The sequence below is a fragment of the Sapajus apella genome, unplaced genomic scaffold (assembly GCF_009761245.1).
Source record: "Sapajus apella isolate SASKATOON/1434 unplaced genomic scaffold, GSC_monkey_1.0 scaffold55, whole genome shotgun sequence".
Lineage (NCBI taxonomy): Eukaryota > Metazoa > Chordata > Mammalia > Primates > Cebidae > Sapajus > Sapajus apella.
In genome coordinates, this window is record NW_022436995.1 from 9059998 (window position 1) to 9078463 (window position 18466).

The 18466-nt window shown below is 35.9% G+C and overlaps 1 protein-coding gene and 1 non-coding gene across 2 annotated transcripts in view; one reads left to right on the plus strand and one right to left on the minus strand.

The window, feature by feature from the left end:
- The window catches only part of PIAS1 (protein inhibitor of activated STAT 1), a 137941-nt gene that overhangs the window by 73312 nt on the left and 46163 nt on the right, over window positions 1-18466 (plus strand). The window contains exons 3-4 of the mRNA XM_032244616.1: window positions 14766-14850; window positions 15104-15151. Of these exons, the coding sequence (XP_032100507.1) occupies window positions 14766-14850; window positions 15104-15151 (133 nt within the window). The remainder of the gene's footprint in view (window positions 1-14765; window positions 14851-15103; window positions 15152-18466) is intronic.
- On the minus strand, window positions 3336-3476 carry LOC116527732. Its single transcript, XR_004258695.1, has one exon. It is a non-coding gene; the product is annotated as a U4 spliceosomal RNA (small nuclear RNA).

Sequence of the window (18466 nt, forward strand, 5' to 3'; positions counted from 1 at the left end):
TCTCTCTCTCTCTCTCTCTCTCTCTCTCTCTCTCTCTCTTTCTTCTTTCTTTCTTTCGTCATTTTGGTATCTATTATTCCACGTTAAAGGCTTTCCTCTGATACTTGGTCATGTTAGCATGTCTGTTCATTATTTATTTATTTATTTTTTGAGACGAAGTCTTGTTCCATCACCCAAGCTGGAATACAGTGGCGCAACATCAGCTCACTGCAACCTCTGTCTCCCAGGTTCAACTGATTCTCCTGCCTCACCCTCCCTAGTAGCTGGAACTACAGGCATGTGCCACCATGCCTGGCTAAATTTTGTATGTTTAGTAGAGATGGGATTTTACTGTGTTGGCCAGGCTGGTCTCAAACTCTTGACCTCATGATCCGCCCACGTTGGCCTCCCAAAGTGCTGGGATTACAGGTGTGAGACACTGTGCCCGGACATTTTTTAGACCTGAGTATGCCCTCAAAGTCCATGGACCCAGTTCTAGTTTTGAATTTCTCTTTTTGAGCACTTCTATCTGACTTTCGCAGGATGAAGGAAGGGCAGTTGCCCAGCTGCCTAGAGGATAAATTGACCTGGGGGATCTGGTTACTTCATAAGCAGGTTTTTAAGAAATTCCCCTTATTTTAGCTGTCTTCTTTTAACCCCACTTGTAGAGGTATTTTGCATTATAAATTAGATCGGTGCTCCTGTTTCACTCAGCTTCACTACTAGTTTATGCCATGTTTTTCTTTGGTAACTTTGTTACCACTCGTATATTTGCTTTCCAGTTTCTACACTTTTTGTTGCTCTCCTGTCCCTTTCTCCTCATACTATTGGTTTTTTTCTTTTACAACACAAAGACAAAAAAAAAAAACAAACAAAGAAAAATCTTCACTGACCTTTTATTGGAATTTTGGCATAGAGTAAAAGTAGATAATGTGCTAAGCTAGCAGTCTCTACCAAGACTAATTAATTTGCATTTTCTTTTTCTTTTATTTTATTCATTTATTTATTTATTGAGATGGAGTCTCACTCCGTTGCCCAGGCTGGAGTGCGGTGGTGCAATCTCAGCTCACTGCAACCTCCGCCTCCTGGATTCAAGTGATTCTCCTGCCTCAGCCTCCTGAGTAGCTGATATTACAGGTGCATGCTACGACGCCCAGCTAATTTTTTTTTTTTTTTTTTTTTTTTTGAGACGGAGTTTCGCTCTTGTTACCCAGGCTGGAGTGCAATGGCACGATCTCGGCTCACCGCAACCTCCGCCTCCTGGGTTCAGGCAATTCTCCTGCCTCAGCCTCCTGAGTAGCTGGGATTACAGGCACGCACCACCATGCCCAGCTAATTTTTTTGTATTTTTAGTAGAGACGGGGTTTCACCATGTTGACCAGGATGGTCTCGATCTCTTGACCTCGTGATCCACCCGCCTCAGCCTCCCAAAGTGCTGGGATTACAGGCTTGAGCCACCGCGCCCGGCCGCCCAGCTAATTTTTTTATGTTTTTAGTAGAGATAGGGGTTTCACCCTCATCTTGGCCAGGCTGGTGTCAAACTCCTCAAGTGATCTGCCCACCTTAGCTTCCCGAAGTGCTAGGATTACCACACCTGGCCTTTTTTTCTTTTAGATCTTTTGTTTAGGCATTTCATCTTAGCAGTCTAGAATGGGAATTTGCAAATATGGCTGCTTATTTAGAATCTCTTGGAAAACAGTATTTTTAAATTTTAAAAAGAGGCTTTTTTTTTTTTTTTTTTTCTTTTTTTGAGATAGGGTCTTTGTCGCCCATACTAGAGTGCAGTGGTCCAGTCACAGCTCATTGCAGTCTCAACCTCCAAAGGCTCAGGTGATCCTTCTGTGTCAGCCCCCTGAGTATGCTGGACTACAGGTGTACGCCACCCTGACCAGCCAGTTTTTTTATTTTTAGTAGGGACAGAGTTTCAACACATTGCCCAGGCTGGTCTCTAACTCCTGGGCTTAAGCGATCCACCTGCCTTGGCTTCCCAAAGTGCTGGGATTACAGGTATGAGCCACTGCACCTGGCCAACCTGGAAAATCTTTAAGAAATACCATATATGGATCTCACAATTAGTGGGATTGGTTGTTAGTAGGGTGTGGTTTTAGTTCTCCAAGTTATTTTAATGTACAGCTGGATTTGAGAATTCTGTTCAAAAAAAAAAATTGGAACAAGTGAGAAAAAGCAACAGATTCTAAAAATATGATTGTTTTGTATTAGAACATCATCTGTTAAAACATTCCAAATTCTGTTAGACATAATAACCTTTCTCAGTGGTTTAGGAATTGAGAATGAATTTCTCTAGAGGATCTGTTTCTGTTTGCATTCCAGCAAACAGGGATGCAGTAGCCAAAATTGTCTTCATCAGAAGTGGCAAATAGTATTGTAGAAAATCAAATTACTAGAACAGAGGACATACTTGAGAAGCAGTCACAGAATGTGTAATAAATAAGTGAAATGTTAGAAAAAATAAACATTGATAATGAAAATCTAAAATAGAAACAAATTTTTTTTCTTTTGGAAAACTAAAATGACATGGATAAATAGCAGTAACCAATGGTAAAACAAACAGGAAAAAAAACTTAATACATAATGTGTTACATTAACATGTATTTCTTAAATTTTGTATCTTATAAATATTAGAGGATACAGTTTATGATTACTTTTATTTTTCTGTCACTCTGGCTGGAATGCAGTGGTACACAGTCATTTTTCACTGTAACCTTGAACTGTGGGGCCCAAGCAGTCCTTCCCACTTTACCCTCCTGAGAAGCTAGGACTATGGGCACTCAACCACCATGCCTGGCTGATTTTTTAAAGTTATTTTTTGTAGAGACAGGGTCTCAGTATGTTGCCTGGGCTGGTCTCAAACTCCTGTCCTCAAGTGATCCTTCTGCCTCAGCCATCCAAAGCACTGGTTGACAGACCGGAGCTACTACACCTGGCCCAGTTATTTTTCAGGTGTCTGCAATATTTATAAAGCTTCATATATATATATACTTGATCATAAATATATCTAATTCAAAATAGCAGAAACTTTAAAAGTTATTACTGTGAGTATGCCAAAACAAAGATTTTTAAAATGACATTAAAAAAAATAGATTATGAGAATAAGGCATTAATGAGAAGCCAAAAGAAAGAAACACTGCATGCTTTTATCATTTAAAAAGATGAAGAACCAAGAATTTAGTATAAAATCTAAGAAATATGGAAGTAGGAGGAAAAATATATTAAGGATAAAATTAAAATTGTATATGTGTAGTGGATACTTTGCAGATGTTGAAGTGGATTAGAGAATTTATGTATATGTTGAAATGAAAGCATGTCCTCAAAACTTAAAATCTTTTTTTTCCCAGTCTCCATAGAGACTGTCAAAAATTGCCAGTGACGACTATATTTCAAGTCGCCATGGCAGGGTATTGGGAAAAGTTTTCAGTTGGCAATAATCGTGCCTTGGATAAACCTCATTGGCTACGATACTGCCACTGCGCAAAACTGAAAACTTAAAATCTTAATGAAAAAGCAGATTGCAAAATAATTGTATTTACATGCGCGCGCGCGCACACACACACACACACACACACAGATTTATGTATGCTTATGAGTCCCTATAGTTGTATACCAAATTTTTCATAATGATCAGGGGTTTTCTTCCTGTAGGGAAGCAGCAAGATTATGGGGTAGACTTTTATTTTGTAGTCTCGTATTTTAATTTTTTTTGACAGTGAGTCTTGCATATTTTTGTGATTGGAAATAAAAAAGCTATGTTCATTTTGAGGGGAGAAAAGCAATATTTCATCATATGAAACTAGAAAAAAATAGATTATTACACATTGCATGCCTGTATCAAAACATCTCTCATACCCCATAAATATATACACCTGTGTACTCACAAAAATTTAAAAAAGATTTTTTTAAGAAAGGAAAATAGGAAAAAAGATGGGATTAATAAATAAACCTAAAAAGTAAAAGGTTCATGAAAGAGGCAAAATACATAAGCTTCTTCCAGATCTGATTAAACAAAATTAACCATAGAAAGTAGATTTAAATCACATAGAAGGAATATAAGTATATAAACATTAGGAGACATATATTAACACAGTTTTGCTAATAAATTTCAGAAAGGTCAATGAAGTTTCCAAATACATTAAACATTCCAAATGTTTATTTTAATGTATATGCAGTAAAAATAATGTATAAAATGTAATATACTGATAATTTGGGAATATTATCAAAGAAGTACTTTTTTAAAAAAAATTTCCGGGTTTGATACATTTGCTGGTAAATTCATCAGAACTTTTTTGGAGGAATAGACAATTTCTGTATACTATAGAATATTCTCAGTTTTTGAAAAGTAAGCAAGTAAAAGATAAATACAAAGAAACAAAGGTAACAAAAAAAAAAAAAGCTATCATTCAATTTCACTTTTTGAATATAGTAGTGTTCCTTATAGTGTTAACTGGTAGGCCAGGTGTGGTGGCTCACACCTGTAATCCCAGCACTTTGAGAGGCCAAGGTGGGCGGATCACCTGAGGTCAGGAGTTCAAGACCAGCCTGACCAACATGGAGAAACTGGTTTCTACTAAAAATACAAAATTAGCTGGGCATAGTGGCACATGCCTGTAATCCTAGCTACTTGGGAGGCTGAGGCAGGAGAATTGCTTAAACCTGGGAGGCAGAGGTTGTGGTGAGCCAAGATTGTGCCATTGCACTACAGCCTGGGCAACAAGAGTGAAACTCCATCTCAAAATAAATAAATAAAATAACTGGTAGAATTTATCACAGTATTGAAGGAATAATAAGATTTAGATTAGGCCAAATCTACTGGACTAAAATGGAGATATATTCTCTATTCAGAATTCCTAAGTGTTTCAGTATTAAGAAAGATATTAAGCCATGAAATCTTTGGCCATGGCTATGTCCTGAATGATATTGCCTAGGTTTTCTTCTAGGGTTTTTACAGTTTTAGGTCTTACATTTAAGTCTTTAATCCATCTTGAGTTAATTTTTGTATAAGGTGTAAGGAAGGGGTCCAATTTCAGTTTTCTGCATATGGTTAGCCAGTTTTCCCAGCACCATTTATTAAATAGGAAATCCTTTCCTCATTGCTTGTTTTTGTCATGTTTGTCAAAGATCAGATGGTTGTAGATGTGTGGTGTTATTTCTGAGGCCTCTGTTCTGTTTCTTTGGTCTATGTATCTGTTTTGGTACTAGTACCATGCTGTTTTGGTTACTGTAACCTTGTAGTTTAAAGTCAGGTAGCCTGATGCCTCCAGCCTTGTTCTTTTTTCTTGGGATTGTCTTGGCTATGTGGGCTCTTTTTTGGTTCCATATGAAATTTAAAGTAGTTTTTTTCTAATTCTGCGAAGTAAGTCAATGGTAGCTTGATGAGGATCGCATTGAATCTTTAAACTACTTTGGGTAGTTTGGCCATATTCATGATACTGATTCTTCCTATCCATGAGCATGGAATGTTTTTCCATTTGTTTGTGTCCTCTCTTATTTCCTTGAGCAGTGGTTTGTAGTTCTTGAAGAGGTCCTTCATATCCCTTGTAAGTTGTGTTCCTGGTTATTTTATTCTCCTTGTAGCAATTGTGAATGGCAGCTCACTCCTGATTTGGCTCGCTGTCTACATGACCAAAACACCAAAAGCAATGGCAACAAAAGCCAAAATTGACAAATGGGATCTAATTAAAGTAAACAGCTTCTGCACAGCAAAAGAAACTATCATCAGAGTGAACAGGCAACCTAAAAAATGGGAGAATATTTTTGCAGTCTGTTCATCTGACAAAGGGCTAATACCCAGATTCTACAAAGAACTTAAACAAATTTACAAGAGAAAAACAACCCCATCAAAAAGTGGATGAAGGATATGAACAGACACTTCTCAAAAGAAGATATTTATGCAGCCAACAAACATAAAAAAAAGCTCATCATCACTGATCATTAGAGAAATGCAAATCAAAGCCACAGTGAGATACTATCTCCCTCCAGTTAGGATGGTAATCATTAAAAAGTCAGGAAACAACAGATGCTGGAGAGGATGTGGAGAAATAGGAACGTTTTTACAATCTTGGTGGGAGTGTAAATCAGTTCAACCATTGTGGAAGACAGTATGGCAATTCCTCAAGGATCTAGAACTAGAAATACCATTTGAAGGCCAGGTGTAGTGGCTCACGCCTGTAATCCAGCACTTTGGAGGCCAAGGCAGGCGGATCACCTGAGGTCAGGAGTTCAAGAAATACCATATGATCCAGCAATCCCATTACTGGGTATATGCCCAAAGGATTATAAATCATTCTACTATAAAGACACATGCACACGTATGTTCAGTGCGGTACTGTTCACAATAGCAAAGACTTGGAACCAACCCAAATGCCCATCAGTGATAGACTGGATAAAGAAAATGTGGCACATTTACACCATGGAATACTATGCAGCCATAAAAAAAGGATGGTTTCATGTCCTTTGCAGGGATGTGGATAAAGCTGGAAAGCATCATTCTCAGCAAACTAATGCAAGAACAGAAAACCAAAGACTGCATGTTCTCACTCATAGTGGGAGTTGAACAATGAGAACACATGGAGACAGGGAGGGGAACATCACACACCAGGGCCTGTCAGGGGATGAGGGGCAAGGGAAGGAAGGGAAGGGCTAGCATAAGGAGAAATACCTAATGTAGATGACAGGTTGATGGGTGCAGCAAACCACCATGGCATGTGTATACCTATGTAACAAACCTGCTCATTCTGCACATGTACCCAGAACTTAATGTATAATTTTTTAAAAAAAGAATGAAAACTCTACAACGTAACTGTAATATTAAAATTATGAGCTGTCAACTTTGAGTATCCAGATGAAGCAGTCCTAGTACTTATAGAGTATATATAAATATTGCACATTGAGGGAATCTGTAGCCCTGTATTAGAATAAAATAAAGTATAGTTGACTGATCTTTAAAAAAACAATTCATCAGATTTAATAATAGCTAACATTTATTGATTGCTTACTTTGGGTTAGGTAGGCACTGTTATAAGTGCTTTTAGATTTTAATTTATTTAGTTATCAAAATAATTCTAAGGTTTCTCTGGGGTTATATTACCTAGATGAAGAAACTGAAGCATGGAAAGGTTATTTTGCTCAAGGTAACATAATTACTGAATGATGGAACTGGGGTAAGCACCTGGAATTCTGACTCCAAGAGTCCATTAGCTTATTTGGAGTTTAAATAGAAACTTTAAAAGGTTTTATAAAATTAAATGCCCATTAATAATTTTTTTAAAAAGAAATAAAGTATTTTTAACATTATAAGGAATCTTTATAGTCAACAAAGATAGCTTTATATTTATTTATTGAAAAATTATAGGTGTATATATTGGGCACAGAATGATGTTACGATCTTTGAATACCATGTGAAATGAATAAATCAATTAATGTGTATCAAGCTAATTAATATATCAATTTCCACAAATATTTTACATTTTTTGGGTGATGAGAACATTTGAAATTTACTGTTAGCAATTTTGAAATGTTACTAGTTATATTCACTGTGTTGTGCAATGAGATCTTTAAAAAAAATTATTTCTCCCATCTTCTAACTGTATCTGGTAACCAGAGCCTCTAGTAACCACCATTCTACTCTTTGTTTCTATGAGTTTGATTGTTTTAGATTCCACATGTAAGTGAGAGCATGTGGTATTTGTCTTTCTGTATTTGGCTAATTTCACTTAGCATAATATTCTCTAATTCCATTCATGATTGTCACAAATGACAGAATTTCTACCCTTTTTAAGGCTGAATACTTTTCTGGGGTGTGTGTGTGTGTGTGTGTGTGTGTGTGTGTGTGTGTGTGTGATATATATATATATATATATATATGTAATACCGCATTTTTTATGTCAGTTTATCTGTTGATGAACACTTAGGCTGATTCCATACTTGGTATTTTTAATAGTGCTGCAGTTAACATGGGAGTGTAGACATCTGTTTGACATAATGATTTCAAGTCTTTTGGGTAAATACCTAGAAGTAGAATTGCTGGGTCTTTATTAGTTAAATTTTTTTAACAAAAATCCTAGGCTGGACATGGTGGCTTATATCTGTAATCCCAGCACTTTGGGAAGGCAAGGCAGGTGGATTTTCTGAGTTCGGGAGTTCAAGACCAAAGAGAGAGTGAAAGATAGAGACAGAGAGAAAAAGGAAAAAAGAAAGAATACAGGAGGGAAGGAAGAGAGGGAGGGGAAAGAAAGGAAAAGAAAAGACCAAAAAAAGAAAGAAAGAAAAAAGAAAGAATCCTAGATGTAGTTTCTAATAATGGATGTGCATCAGAATTATTCCCACTGGGGACTAAACTCCCAAGCATGCCATTTTGAAGCAACTTTGCAGGTGATAGTTTAAAAAGTACAGGGTTAAAGGTACATCAAATTTTAGGGCAAAGAAAGAATCCTGGAGGACCTACAGACATTCTTTTTAAAGTTCTGGCCTATATAGTAAGACATGCATTAGAGCTAGAGGTGTAAATGTTAGAAAGGAAGATAAAATTTTCCTTACTTGTGGTTAATGGAAGGTTTATCTGCAGATCCTAAGGAATTGGCTCTTCTGTAATAACCACTTTGAATAACAGCCAAAATGAGAGTCCTTTCAAAATATCATACATATTAAAATGTTAGAAATGCTCATTTTTGCTTAATTTTATCTTTTGAATTTGATTTAAAAGTAAAAATTAACTAGAAAATTATATTAAAATTCTTCCTATTTCTTATCCCATTCTCTGTCTCTCATAAGTAATCATGTTTAATTAATTTCAGTTTATCCTTCTGATTTTCTTTTTTTTTCTTTTTAAGCCAGTAGCTTTATGTATTCTTCCTTTCTGTAAACAAAAGTAGCTGTTGTCACTTACTGATATATCTTAGAGAGATCATTCCCATACCAACACATAGAAATCATCTTCATTCTTTCTTTGGTTTTAGAGTATTCTATGAATGTTTATTTAATCATTCTTCTATTGGTAGATACTTTGCATAAGAATGACATTAATGGGAACAATGTAACTAATCTCTGATAGAAATAAAACCTTGAAGTTATGAATAAATATACACAAGTGCAGTAGTCCAAGACAGGAAGGTTAAAGATGTAGATATATCAGCTCTTAAAATAAATTCATCGGTTTATTTTAATTCTACTCAAAATACTTTTGGGCTTTAAAAATCATAATGAAAAGATTTGGAAATTCATCTAGATAAATAAATATTTGAGTCTTTGTTAAAGTTCTGAAAAAAATGGGTAGAGAAAACCTGAACTGTAAGATAATAAAGCATAATGGAGCTACAAGTACCAGCACCAGGATAAAAACGATCATTGGGAACGTGGCCCAGAATGACAGGACATAAGGATTTAATATATGATAAAAGAAGCACACATATCCATAGGAAAGGGAAAGTTTATTTAACAAATGGTGTTAATGTAACTGTAAGCAATTTGGAGTACTGACATTTAGATTTTTAAAATACGGACCAAAATAAATTCCAGATAGATTAAATAATTACATAGAAACAAGCCAAAAAAATTAATTGTATATTTATTGAATTTAAGCAAAGAAACAGCTAAGTTTAGAATTAGCAGAAGAATTTAAAAGGAGATGGTTGACAGATTAGACCACGTAAAAATCTTTTATGTCATCTAAAAATGTAGCCCAAATGAATAAAAAAAGTAGCCTACTGGAGGAAATATCTGTAGCAGATTTCCAAGGTTTTAATATTCTTGTATATGAAACTATTATGCAAATATATAAAAAGGCATAGGACAAGATTGGACAATTAGCTAAATGGGGAATTCAACAAATAAAAAAAACGGAAATATTTTAGATGTGAATTAAACTACTCACCAGGATCCATTCATTAAATTTGCAGCAACTCCCATGCTAGGCAGAGTAGAGTGTAATTATTAGATGCATAAATTGCTGATGGTCTTATATATAAAACAACCATTTGAAAAGCACTCTTGTGATGTGCCAAGATTCATAAAAATCTTCATATTTTTTGACCCTGAAATCTCACTTCTGGGAATTGATCTAGAGAAAATAATAACCTGCCCTCTCTTCCAAAAAACAAACCTTTAAACCCAAAGATATTCACAGAGTTGTTTCAAATAATGAAAAATTAGAAATGAAGGTGAGTAATTAAAATGTTCATATGTCCCCTGACAGAATACAATAATTAAAAATGGTAATAGAGACTGCAATTGAAAATGTTAAAAGGGAGCAAGCTTTCGTATTCTATCTATAGTTTGATACAAGAATGACTGGAAGGAAATAGATAAAAGTGATAAGCAGTTATGATAAGAGGGATAATAGGTAATTCCTTTCCGATTTTCTGTGATCCAATGTAATGCTAGGCTGCACTGGTATAAGTACAGCCCCCAGATCAAGACAGCTAATTAACTTGTTATGAGAGGAACATGGACTTTGAGACCAGAGATGTGCAGGTTGAGTTCCATTTCTGATTCTTCTACTTACAAATACGAAGCCCTGACAAGTTAGTAATTACTCTGAACCTCAGTTTCTTCATCTAAAAATGGTCTGATAACATTGTCTTCATGATTATTGTATGGATTAAAAATACTAGAAAGTACATAATAAAAATAACATTATACCGACATCACATCTGGAATAATATATTGGTCAATTTACAAGCAACCTTAGATCTCAGCTATCAGCTATTAGAAACAACCAAAGAAAATTTGGGCATGTAATCCCAGGACTTTGGGAGGCCAAGGTAGGAGGATTCTTGAGGCCAGGCGTTCCGGTTCAGCCTGGGCAACATAGCAAGACCTCATCTCTACAGAATAAAAAATAAATAAAAATTAGCCGAGCATGGTGGCACACACTATTGTAGTGCCAGCTACTGTAGAGACTGAGGCAAGAGGATTGCTTGAGCACAGGAGTTTGAGGCTGTAGTGAGCTATGATCATGCCACTGTACTCTAGCATAGGCAACAGAGCAGACCCTGTTTCTCTAAAAAAGAACCACAGAAATAAAGCTCCTTTCCCACTTATGTTACTTACTAGCTGCAGATTGTGGCTTTGCTATATGTTCTGTTTGCTCTGTGATCAAGGCAGAGGGGAAAAAAAGATAGTAAAACCATAGGGTTGCTCTTAAAGAACTGCTTGGAAGTGGTACACTTCCACTTCTATTTCTTTGGCCAAGGATAATGTCCATTGCCCTGGATATTATCCTCCCATTGGGATAGGCCGATGCAGAAGGGTAACACATATTTTGAACAAATAATACATGCTATGACAGTGCTGTCCAATTCTGTCACTTTATTTATTATTATTGTTTTGAGACGGAGTTTTGCACTTGTTGCCCAGCCTGGAGTGAACTCAGCTCACTCCACCCTCTGCCTCCCAAATTCAAGCGACTCTCCTGCCTCAGCCTCCCAGGTAGCTGGGATTATAGGTGCCTGCCGCCACACCCAGCTAATTTTTGTTTTTTTTTTTGTTAGAGATGGGGTTTCACCATGTTGGCCAGGCTGGTCTCAAACTTTTGACCTTAGGTGATCTGTCCGCCTTGACCTCCCAAAGTGCTAGGATTACAGGCATGAGCCACCGCGTGCAGCCAGTTCTATCACTTTAATAAGGGTGTAACAATCTGGGGTACATCTGGAGGAGGAAGATTCAGACGGTAATTTTGAAATCTTTACTGAAATACTGTGGGAAGAGTCAGTGGGAAGGGAGGGGCATATTAAGTCTCTTCAAATACCTGAAGAATGGCTGTCACTGGATGGTGACATTAGTTCAGTGCTGTGTGGCATCAGTGGGTGGAAGTTACAGCTTCATATATTTTGACTGAATATAGTGGTAAAGAGGAAAGTGAGAAGAAAAGGAAATTGTTGGTTGTTTTCAATGTTACTTCATTTACATTCTTCAAAATAACCATATGAGGGTGTGTATATGTTTGCGTATTTAAATATTGGAAGAACAAGATTCAGAGTGAATGAATACCCAAGATCACATGACACATAAGTGGTAAAATCGGTTTGGAATCTAGGTCTGTGTAATCTCATCCCTTTCTACAACATTCTGTTACTCTTCTATTGGGCTGCAAACTTTCTTAGAATTAAACTGTTCATCACCAAGCCATCTTCTGCCTGACAAAGTAAAGGCCACATCTCCCACATGTGTAAAAGGGTTCAAACAAAGAATGAATGGAAAGGTTGAAAGGAAGGTTGAACTCTGTAGATCAATGATCTGCGAACTTATTTGATCATAAGTGCCTCTTAGCAAAGTACTTATACACACTGTCTATATAGTTTATACATAAACTGTTGTACTCATATATGTTATAAAACATATAGGACATTCCCAGTACAAAGAAATGATAAACATTTTGGATGATGTATATGCTAATTCCCTTGATCTGATCTCTATATACTGTATGTATCAAAACATCACTGTGTACGCCATTAGTGTGTATACTTATTATTTGTTAAATTTTTAAACCTGTAGGAAAGGTAAAAGTTTAGAGAGATTCAGATTTTATATAACATTTTAGTTGTTTATAAATTAGATTTTAGGTTTTATGTAAAAATCTCATCTTTATAAAACTTCAGCTTTGCAGATAGATACTTTTTTCTGTATCCCTGTGGCTTGTCTTTTGTACCCATGGAGATGCATACCCCCAACATTGGAGGTCATTGTTTTGGATGATTTTGTAAGACTCCTTTCATTATGAAGATTCTATAATTCTTTTTGTCCAGATTTTTTCTGAAAGGGCTAATGGTAGCTTACATCACTTTCAGAAAGGTTTTAGACAGTTTTATTTAAAACCAAAACTATAAAGACCTCGCTGGCATTTGTAACAACAATCAAGCCCAAAAACCAGAGTGTGAAAGGTGCTCTTTTAGATAAATAGTAGCAACCCCATGAGCATTACAATGTCTGCAGAAAAGGAGATGGAAGTGTAGGGGCTGTTAAGTAAGAAAACTGATTTTTATTTGTGATATAAGAAATAGCCTCATTTTTTAAGTTGTATCTTCTTTTTCTAAACCCATATATCCAAAACTTGCTGTAGTCATATATTCTAAAATGCATCTGACATTTTGCATAGAGAGTAATACGAATTTTTGGACTTGAGAAATTATTTTAGCACTTTTTAAAAATGGAGCCAAAGATTTAAACTAGGCTAAGTCTACTGGACTAAAATCTTGGTAGAGATATATCCTCTAAGAAGCAAAGGAGTTAGTTACTTGCGTTGCCTGACAGAGGAAAATATTTGCTGTTTGTCTACATTCTGGGCCTTAGTTACTGACATTGCCAGGTTGATGCTTCACAATTAAGACAACTTTTTCTGTTAGTGACTACTCCTTGAAGATAAATTCTTTAAGAAAAAACCATCCCAGAACACATAAAGCAGAAAGCAAATCTAGCCTTTAAAAGATACTCATGTTGCGATGGAATTCTAGATCAACATTGCTCCTTTCTATTTCTTTCTCTTAATGATAACGTTTGTATTGACTTTTTGACATGACGTAACTGCAATTTGGTTGGTAGTTGTAAAGAAAGTGTTCCTTGCAAGTATGATCAAACTCAGTTTAAGCAAGAGATTGAAACAGCCAACTTCAGTTGCTTACTCAGCACAGGCCTTAAGTGGCCCAGAGGCCGGGAGTTTCTTAATAAGAAGTCTTAGTGATCGTTTTGTTATAGAAAATTGCCCTGGAAAAGTAGTATAAACAGTTTAATCTGGTATTTATTAAATTTTTGTACTCCTTTACTCATTCAATAAATAAATAGTATTCAGTGCTTCTTTGTGCCAACCACTGAGGACTCATTAGTGAGCAAAAGGGGTATTAACCACTGTTTTTTAAAAATGTATCTAACGTGTATTAAAAGCCAATGGATGTGATGATTTGTACCTGTAGTCCTACCTACTCAGAAGTCTGGGGCAGGAGGATCGCTTTGAGCCCAGGTGTTTGACTTTGTGCTGAGCTTTAATGTTGCCACTGTACTCCGGCCTGGGCAACACAGCAAGACCCTGTCTCTTAAAAAAAAAAAAAAAAAAAAAGGCTAATGGAACTATTGTTGCTCATAACGGCATACTTCAAGAACCCCTGCCCTAGTCTGACTGTGCTTTCCCACCTGCTTGCATGCCTTTTTCTTTCTTCCCACTTCTCTTCCCCTCCCTTCTTTCCTCTCTTAATTCTCTTCTTTGTTTTTTACAACTCTTTCCTTCTTTGAGTTAGTGACAATAAGCAAATTTTGAACTCAACTCATCTAAGATTAGGAGAAAAATTATATGTGATATTTATTGTATAACACTTGCATGGTGGAGTTAAACAGGAGATGATAAAATTCTTAACTTGCCGTATAAATCAATATCATCGCACCTGTGCAGACCTCAAGACAGGTATGTTTGTTATTCCTTCCAGAAACCATCTCTGTAAATGGGTTTATGTCATTCTATTTTAAGTAAAATTAGTATATTTTTATACAGCTGTGCTCTTTAGATGCAAACGTTTACATGAGTAGATAAATGTTTATTAGTTTTTCTTTGATTATGTATTTCTGAATTTGAATCCTGCTAAGTTATTCTGGAATTAGCCATTTTTGTTTGTATTACTGTTTGTTATATTACAATTAGTGTATTTCTTATTTTTCAGTGCTTTAATTGCCTTCTTATCTAAACTCTAGAATATATTCCAGTTAATTAAAGACATGTGTGTGTTTTTTTTTTTGCTGTTGTCTTTACTGGCAAATTTAAAGGTAATTGAAAGTATTCTTGTCTTCTTTAGCATCAGACAACAGTCAGCGCTTTCGAGAAACCTGTTTTGCATTTGCCTTGACACCACAACAAGTGCAGCAAATCAGTAGTTCCATGTAAGTTGTCGTCACGTGTAACTTGCAGTTTGACCTTTGAATTCAGTAGTCTATAATAAATGATTTTTAAAAACAGTGATTGGTGAGTTAGCATTTCCATGATGCAAATATTAGTAATGAAAATAGAGTGTGCCAGTTACTCTAAGAACAGTTACATTTATGATAATTTGAAAAACTTTTCTGGAGTGTCTTTAAGTGAACTTTCATGTGAATACTTTAAAAGTAATTGTAATTCTTATTCTGTCTGTTCTAGGGATATTTCTGGGACCAAATGTGACTTCACAGTACAGGTCCAGTTAAGGTACAGTGCTGACTATAGGACATATTCAGAGTTTAAAAGATAATATTCTTTATCGGGAAAGGGAGATGGAAAAAAATTTTTTTAAAGATAATATTCCTTAAAAAACTTAAGAGGAAATCTACCTGATTTTTCAATAAGTGTATTGAAATTATTAGGTTTAGATATTTGGGTGACGGAAAACATTCTCCTGTTATGAGATACCCTAATTGTCATACAATTTGAATTTTTTCTCCCACCTGCCTGCCTACCCCCCAGTGTAGATTTTAATATAACAGTTAGTCATGTACTATATAGCTAGCCATATTTGATTGCCCTCAGTTGGTTGAGAAGCTCCAGCTAATGATATTTTACAATACATATCAAGTTTTATGAAATCACGGGCCTTATCTCCATAAGAGGCAAAGTACTGTGGATAAGGAATTAGTACTTAAGTCTACAGTATCCCGTGGGCTAACAAACACCAAAATATTCTAATTTGTTTTGTTCTCTATTTTAAATAATTAATTTAAATATGCTCTAATTTCGAATCCGTTTGAGACATCTCTTGACAAAGACTAATGAGAAATTTTTCGACAGATTCATAGTCCCCTTATTCAGTTTCTTTTCTTAACCCATTCACTTATCTTAGAATATCTAAGAAATATTTTGTATTATGTCTCTTCCGTATGTGTCTCCCTTGTATATTTGTATCTCCCTTATATAAACCATGCTTACATAAACCATCATATTATGCTTTTATTATTCAGTTTACCAACCTAAATGTCCCACACTGTTGCAATAGGAATGGAAGAGAAAATATAACAGTTGTTTTCCTCAGGAAGCTGTTTTCCCTATAATTGTGGGGAGGATAAATCAAACAGATAGCCTTGTCTCAATAATCAGATACTAAGTTGTATGTACAAATTATAAATACACTAGGAGGCCAAAAAGGAGATCTGAAACACCTGCGCAGTGCTTCTTGGAACCATATGAAAACCTCTCATCTAGGCTTTGAAATAATAACGTAAAAACAATGAGAAAACAGAGTTAAAGTTGAAAGTTGAGTTGAAGATTCTAGAAAGGATATGACTGTACTTAATAGCTTTTATACCATAAACCAGTATGACTGGACCTTATCCCAGTAGGCTAGTGATAATCTAAGTTTCTGTTTTGGAAGGCACTGCAAAGTTGATTCTGTATAAAAGATATATTTTACGTGTCAGGCAGATTGTGATAATGACTGAATAAATTAAAGGACAAAAATAGGATGTCTCCATAGTTAATTTCATATTGCTGTAGTCGTCTTTACTGCCTGCCTCAACAGTTTATATTTTGCTTCTACTGATCTTTGACATTATCCTTTAAATCAGTGGTTTTCAAACTTGCTGCATGAAGCCACTCTTAGGGGCTCACAGTCTTCTGTCATCCTCCCCTTCTCCCTCTCCCTCTCTCCTAAATGCATACACAGTGTGAACCAAAGTGGGTCTGCTTTTATCTTTTATCTGTTTTGCATGTTTGACTCTGGGTTAGTTTTCACTTGAAGACAGGGTCCCAAGACTAAAATAGAGTTTAGAAACCATAGCTCTATAATAAACGGTCTAGTTACTAAGTGTTTTGTATTAATATACATACATTCTTTAAATCAGCAACACATGTGGTCCACATTTTGAAGCAGAGTTGTTTAGATAGATCAGCTATCTAACTCAGAGATTCCAAGGGAATTTTGATGACTGACATTTTTAATTCAAATTTATCTCCAGGACCTGGGGTGGGGGGGGGAAGAACCATCTTGTGTTATATTTGGTAATTGATAGGTGGTTCTTTGTGTTTTAATAAAATAGTTCATCTCTCTCCCCACCCCGTGTTGCTAGGTCTGCAGCCATAGTGTATTATTTAAGTTAGGAGTGTATGCCTATCTGCTATCCTAATTCTAAATGTTTATCTAAAGGATGAAAATAATTAGTTGAGAATTAGGACTCAGATTTTCTCTATTACCTAGTTTGTTTTCATTTATGTTGCGCCTCCCCGCTCCACTCCCTCCTGTCTGTCCCATGAACCATTTCACAGAAACTTTCTGCTATTCCTTTTTTTTGTTTTTTCTCTTCATTTCATTAGAGCGATTTAGATTAGTTGAATAGGTCCTGACTTGTCATTTACATTATTCTTTTCCTATAGGAAAAGGTTCAGGCAGCCAGGGTCCATGTTTTAAATTAGTCAATGTGTTGGAATAATTATTTAACGCAGTGATCTTCTGTCACATCTTCTTAACTGTTGCAGCATAAAGAATTAGCCTGTAATGGAAAGTTCGGCTAGGGTTAAAGGTGGTCCTGTGAGTTTTGACATCTGTGTGCTAAGTATACTTCTAGAAAATCTTTGTGGATCAGTAAATCTTAACTTTTTTATGGATCCCTGATCCCTTTGAGAATTTGATAGAAGCTGTGGATGGTTTTCCTATAAAAACGAACACATATATGCGCTCATAATAGTTTACATATAAAATTGCCTTTTTTTTTGTGCATTATTCCTAAACTCAGATTTCATGGCCAGCAGGTTAAGACCCCCATAACAGGTGTTGAGAGGAATTATTTGCACATGAGGAATATTTCATACAATTCAGAGATAGGGTTCTCCCAACTGTATAACTCAAAGGTGCTATGAGCATTCTGTAACAATGCAATGAGCCTTAGGTGTGTATTGAGAATAGGTACTAATAAAGAATAAATGCCTTAAATAGCAAAATAATAATAAGAGTGAATAGACTGAGAATTTACAGATTATGTACCTATCCTTGGTAATTTCCAAAAGATTGTGCATTTAATTTAGAAATATTTTTATGTTTCTAAAATAGTATTATAAATTCATGTGGATATAACACAAATAATATTCAGTATCTTCAGTTCTTAAAAAATGAGTACCTTGGCTTACCAGTCCTGGGGTTGGACTTTTTTTTTTTTTGAGTTGGAGTTTCACTCTTGTTACCCAGGCTGGAGTGCAATGGTACAATCTCAGTTCACCACAACCTCCACCTCCTGGGTTCAAATAATTCTCCTGCCTCAGCCTCCTGAGTAACTGGGACTACAGGTGTGCGCCACCATGCCAAGCTAATTTTTTTATTTTGTATTTTCAATAGAGATGGGGTTTCACCATGTTGACCAGGATGGTCTTGATCTCTTGACCTCGTGATCCACCCGCCTTGGCCTCCCAAAGTGCTGGGATTACAGGCCTGAGCCACTGCGCCTGGCCGTGGGTGGACTTTTAAAAGCATTCTCAGTATTTTCTGCTAAGAACCAAGAGTGTTTCATAGGCAAATAAATTTGGAAAATACTGCATACAGGT